The sequence below is a fragment of the Littorina saxatilis genome, linkage group LG3 (genome assembly GCF_037325665.1).
Source record: "Littorina saxatilis isolate snail1 linkage group LG3, US_GU_Lsax_2.0, whole genome shotgun sequence".
Taxonomy (NCBI): domain Eukaryota; kingdom Metazoa; phylum Mollusca; class Gastropoda; order Littorinimorpha; family Littorinidae; genus Littorina; species Littorina saxatilis.
The window spans coordinates 52,091,744-52,097,916 of NC_090247.1; the positions used below are offsets into that span (position 1 = coordinate 52,091,744).

Genomic DNA, 6,173 nt, shown 5'->3' on the forward strand with positions numbered 1-6,173 from the left:
TGGTTGCCAAAGGAAGGGTGAGGAAGGTCCCCTTGGAGAAGATGCCGCTCATCGACGAACCCTTTCGTCGGGTGGCAGTGGACATCATCGGGCCCATCTTGCCTGCGTCTGAGGACGGAAACAGATACATTTTGACCATGGTGGACTACGCTACTCGATACCCAGAGGCGATCCCTCTGAAATCGATTGAAGCCACGCGAGTAGCTGAGGCTCTGGTTACTATGTGGTCCCGGCTGGGAATTCCATCAGAGGTACTCACCGACAGAGGCACGCAGTTCACGGGAGGAGTGATGGCGGAGGCAGCACGACTGCTATCACTGGAGCAGCACTTCACCACTCCTTACCATGCTCAGTGCAACGGACTGGTGGAGAGGTTCAATGGCACCTTGAAGACCATGCTGAGGAAACTAGCTCAGGAGAAACCACGCACGTGGGACAGGTACATCCCAGCATTGCTTTTTGCATACCGCGAGGTTCCTCAGGAGAGCTTGGGCTTTTCCCCATTTGAGTTGTTGTACGGCAGACAGGTACGCGGTCCCATGGCTATCCTGCGTCAAGCTTGGACGGACGAAGAAGCTGACGAGGAGGTGCAGACGACAGCGACCTACATAGTAGAACTCAGGAACAGGATTGAAGAGACCTGCAAACTGGCTCAAGAGAACCTGGGAAGAGCAGCACAGCGTTATGCGCGAGGATTCGACCGCAAGGCACGGCCGCGCAGCTTCAAGATTGGAGAACGGGTGTTGCTACTTCTACCTGTCAAACACAACAAGCTACAACTGCAGTGGCAAGGACCTTTTGAGGTGACAGCGAGGGTGGGCCAGAACGACTACAGGATCATGATGCACGGGAAAGCACGCCTGTACCACGCCAACCTGCTGCGCGCCTACATAGAGAGGACAGCCTACGGGGAGAAGAACAAAGACCAGAAGAACAAAGACAAGAAGACAGAGAAGGTTGCAGTCATCAGGGGTGAAACGAGGGGTTGCTCGTTCTTGAGGACGACCTTTCTGTCTGGAAACAGACCATCAACCTCTGCAATATCTTCAGGTTGCAAGGTTGGCAAACGCCAGACTTATGCGCTGGGCGTTGATTCTCCAACCGTACCAATTCACGGTACGCGTCATTCCGGGCGCCAACAATGTTGGAGCTGACTTTCTCTCTCGGGCTGTAGAGGAGAACATGACTGTGAGCGAAACCGAGGTTTCGTCTTGAAGAGGGGAGGTGTGTCACGATCGGGTGACAGAGACCAAGAAAGTGCAACTCAGTGGAGTGCCTGTTCTTGGTCGAATGTATGATAGAAAGCGCCTGTGCGTGATATTGGACACAGCAGAGTTTTTGCTGACAGTGCTCCCGAGCACGGATGTTTTGAAACGCACGAGCTTCACAGTGCGGGTTTCTGCTGTCATAGGGCTGACGGTTTTTTTTCGCTGACAGGGATTGAGTTTCTCGTGTCTTTTTCCTGCTTGGGGAGGCAGAATCGTGTATAGCTGGACTGGTTTGGTGACAAGGTCAGTCACGTGTTTTTTGGCTAGGTGGTCTGTCAGAGACTCAAGGACGACACACTTGACACCCAGCGGAAGGAGGGGAAGGACCTAACACACAGTTACTAGAGTATGATGGTTTTTCACCGAGTATCATATTCGGCACTCTAGGGGAACTTCCACAAGTTATTCCTTTCCTCTGCCACGTATTTTGCTGAGGACAAGTCGTCACATTTCCTTCGTCGGCGATGGCTTTCGCATAAGGATTCGACAAGGGGTTCTGGACGTTTTGGGTCACTGTTGACGAACAGAGACTGTTCCAGGGAGGAGGCGGACTTTGCTTCCATTGAGAGTTACAATCATAGGCTTTTGAGGTAATAAATCATTATTTAACGCTGTTGATGAGTCTGTGTTGTGGAATGAAATACTCTCTGTTGTTCTTTCCAGGTTAGCGCATAATTTACTCTCTGTGACGCTAAAATACTAATCTGTATATGGTTTTTGCAGATAGGGAGAGAAGGACGGAAAATGGCTGTTTTGTTGTTGTAAAAAGTCAGTTTTGTGCAGGCCCACGTGCTCGATGAGATATTTAAAGATGACATGTTTTAAGGTGGTGGGTGAGGGGTAGCTGACATGTTTAGTGCACCGATGCTTTCTGTTTGCAGCCTTCCTTCGTTTCGTTCGTTCGTTTCGTTCGTTCGTTACGTACCTGTAACATCTGCACGGCTGACTCTGGCGGGAACTGTTGAGGCTACGCTAACCAGGAGACCGGCTAACCAGCGGACCGGCTAACCAGCGAACCGGCTAACCAGCGGACCGGCTAACCAGCGGACCGGCTAACCAGCGGACCGGCTAACCAGCGAACCGACTAACCAGCATACCGGCTAAGCAGCAGCAGCAGAGATAAAGCTAAGTGCACCATGTCGTACGCACCCCGTTGACCACCGTTGTCTTTTCGTATCTATGATTTCATTGGAGTAGGGACAACGTGGGGTGTGGACACCTGCACGAACTAGAGCTTTTCGAACAGAACATTCTCATTTCGACTGTATTTACACGGGTTCAGCGTGTTACTATAATTTTCTACATAGTACTGGCATTTTGTCAGTGAACACTGGTTTTTTACGTGTTGAGAACGTAAAAGGAACATATTTTGAGTGAAGGCTCGAGGGAGGTGGAGAGTTTATACATAAACAGGCGTCTGAAACTTATACTTTTGTTGACTCTATTTAATTGTATGACTGCGAGAGTGGATCGTGGTGTGGTTAGTTAATTAGTAGTAATTAACCGGTTCATAATCACCTTAAGTGATATATTGAAACGTGACATGGATTTTTTCTCTCAAAGACTTCACACGTTTAGCTAAGCATGCATGCACATACACAGACACATGCACATACACAGACACATGCGCATACACAGACACATGCGCATACACAGACACATGCACATACACAGACACATGCGCACACACAGACACATGCATGCACACAGACACATGCACACAGACACATGCACATAGACACATGCACACAGACACATGCACACAGACACATGCAGACAGACACATGCACATACACAGACACATGCACATACACAGCGTGCAGTCACAAACACACACACATACAGGCATGCTCAGATACACACGCACGCACACACATTCAAGGGCACATGCACACACATGCACGCACACACACACAAGCAATATTTTATTATGCACACACACTTGCAAGCGTATATGCACACACACACACACACACGTCATATTCCCTGAGCACGCAACACACCATGATTGTAGTTGCCTATGATGCCGGTCGGAGAAGAGAACTGCATGCTGGTCTTGACACTGAGCTCTACCAACATCTCCATCCCATCCTCTGCAAAGAAAAGAAGCGTGAAATTAAATTTGATCCAAAAATGAATCGATTTTTATCATTTCCTAAGGTGCACAGAATAAAAAAAATTACACAAAAATTGAGCTGTCTATCTAGAACAGGATTCCTTGGCACAATGCCACTGATTTTCTCTCCCTTACCCTGACACTGCTAAAGGAATGGGCTAGCTTTTTTTTTTGCAAAAATAAACACCTTCCTGAATTGATCATGCATCTTACAAGAAAAGTCAGCTGTCTAGCAGAAGACTCTGGTATAGTGCCACTGAGTTTCTCCCTTATCCTGACTGTACTTGAGGGAGGGCATTTCTTTGTTAAGGCAAAAAAAAAAAAATGTTGGTTAAGGGTAACGTGACCAATAAAAATAGGGTCGGTAGGTAGGCTTTAAAAAACATGTTTTATTTGGTTTACCTCATAATAATATGAAAACATCACAAACACCATTTTGTCTCAAGCTCTTGAATTGTATCGAGTTCAAAGGAGGTTACTTCCCTTAGTTTCAGTATGGTTTGCAAAATGTGCCAAAAGTGTTGCGATTTTTTGGTTTGGTTTTTGAGAAATGAAAACACATTTTTAGGGTCAGCGGGGAAAAATAGGGTCGGTCGGGTTACCCTAAACCGACATATTTGTTTGGGGGGGCTAAAAATAAACACCATCCTGATGAACTGATCTCAGCATTGTCAAGATGCCTTTTTTCAAATTTATAAGCCAATGTGTTAATCATCACAAGATGCAAAGAATCACCTTTTCACCTTGTAACTTACCTTGAAAAAGAATGCAACATCTGTTACTGATCTACTTTATATTAAGGTACTTTGTACTACTTCCATACATGTATTATGAAAGCAACGTTTGTTGTTGTTGTTTTTTCACTGTACATGTATCCTACACTTTTGTCTAGCACTGTTTCCTCAAATATCACACTGGCGTTTTCCTGCAGATACGTCTCAATTTTATAACCACAATTTCAACAGCCCTGCAAACAAGTTCCAAACAGGCATTTGTCTCTAAAAGCAATTTTCCATTGTCGTACCCGATGCTGCCAAGGGAACGAAGATGTCAAATTGGCCGCCCATGTCGGCAGGCAGGATATGGTTGGCGACGGCCTCGAAGAAGGTGCTGACCTCTTCATGGTCAATGGTGTCAAGGGTCACCGAACAGCCGTGCGCCAGACACAGCTGGCCTGGTTCGTCAGCGTGGCAGAACAGACCCACACTTCTGTAACAAAAGACAAGCAGAAGTTGAGATTACATCGCCAGTAAATATATGAACACGGTTCATCGTCATATTAAAAAAATAAAAAAACACAGCTACATGATTCTATAACAGAAGACAGGCAGGAGTTTCGATCACATTATGATTAAGAAGGAGGGACTAAAACAATTATAGATGCAAGGTTTCAACGTCTGTAGAACAGACATGCGTTTACACCCAGATCTGTGAAGGTGGATTGAATGAAGGGGGGAGTGGTGAATGGGAGAGAGCATGTGTGCTCACTCTAGATGCAGGAACACGAGGGTCACATGCAGGCAGGAGTTCAAGTGGCAGTCAAAATCAGTTATTTATCATTTTATTTAACCAAAACAAAATACAGGTGTGTGTGTGTGTGTGTGTGTGTGTGTGTGTGTGTGTGTGTGTGTGTGTGTGTGAGTGAGTGTGTGAGTGTGTGAGTAAGTGTGTGTGTGTGTGTGTGTGTGTGTGTGGTGTGTGTGTGTGTGTGTGTGTGTGAGTGTGTGAGTGTGCGTGTGTGTGTGCATGTGTTGTGTATGTGTGTGCATGCATGCGTGCGTGTCTTTGTGTTTGCCTGTGTCTGTATGTATGTGTGTCTCTGCATGTCTGTGTGTGTGAGTGTGTCTGCGTCCGTGCATGCATCTGTCTGTCTCTCTTTGTATGCATCGGTGTGCAGTAACCAGCCTCTGACTAGAAAAGAAAGATCACAGTGACAACTTACTGAGCATGACGGCCCTGTAGAACAGCCTCCACCTGCTCTACCAAAGACGCAGAGGCCGTCCCCTCATACTCGTACACAATTGGGATCACCCCGAATAACACTGCATCCAGCAGCAGCTGTAATGAAATGAAATGATGCAAAATTAACTGCAAACATTATACGCAAGAATAGGAACTGATGTATTGCAACATCATTGCTGTGACTTGTGAAAATACATGAATACCACACAACCCTCATTATTAGACCCCCAAATTTAAGACTTCCTACTTTTTAAGACCTTGATTTTTTTAAAACACATTATCTTTTGCCCTTGTTTCCCTAAATAATCCAGCTAATACCTCTGATAGACAGAGATGCCTATTGACTTAACTTATCTTTACAGGATCCAAAACACTGGTTCCAGCATCCACTGATGTGTTCTTATTTCTCATCAAGTGTAAAACCATTCAAACTCCAAAATATAAAACAAACATGATCATCACTGAAATTCAACCTTAGGCTGCTGACAAAAAAAAAGCTCACAAAAAAGCTATTGCACCAAAAAAGTCGAACTGAGCTGAAGATAATAAAAGCATTATTCTGGCAACATGATCATGAAACGCCCAGCACGCATCGATCCCCCAAAGATGGCGTATTGCTGCCTAAATGGCAGCCAAAAAAAAGTTATACACATACAAATCTGCTCGTAAAAAAAACAGGAGTTGCAGCTGATGATCACAGAAGAAGAAGAAGTGTGTACTTACATCTGCCCCTGGAACCCTGGATGAGACGATGACGATGCGTGGGTTGGAGTGAGTGATGTTTCCGCCGGGCTGAATAACGTTCATCTGCTGTCTTGCCTTGGGTA

General features: G+C 45.8%; 1 protein-coding gene across 1 annotated transcript in view; it reads right to left on the bottom strand.

Annotated features, from left to right (window-relative positions):
* LOC138962616 (epithelial cell-transforming sequence 2 oncogene-like) overlaps positions 1 to 6,173 on the bottom strand; it is a gene marked incomplete at its 3' end in the record, with an annotated part of 36,736 nt that overhangs the window by 20,984 nt on the left and 9,579 nt on the right. The window contains 4 exon segments of the mRNA XM_070334500.1: positions 3,272 to 3,361; positions 4,409 to 4,593; positions 5,327 to 5,442; positions 6,070 to 6,173. Coding sequence (XP_070190601.1) covers positions 3,272 to 3,361; positions 4,409 to 4,593; positions 5,327 to 5,442; positions 6,070 to 6,173 — 495 coding nt within the window.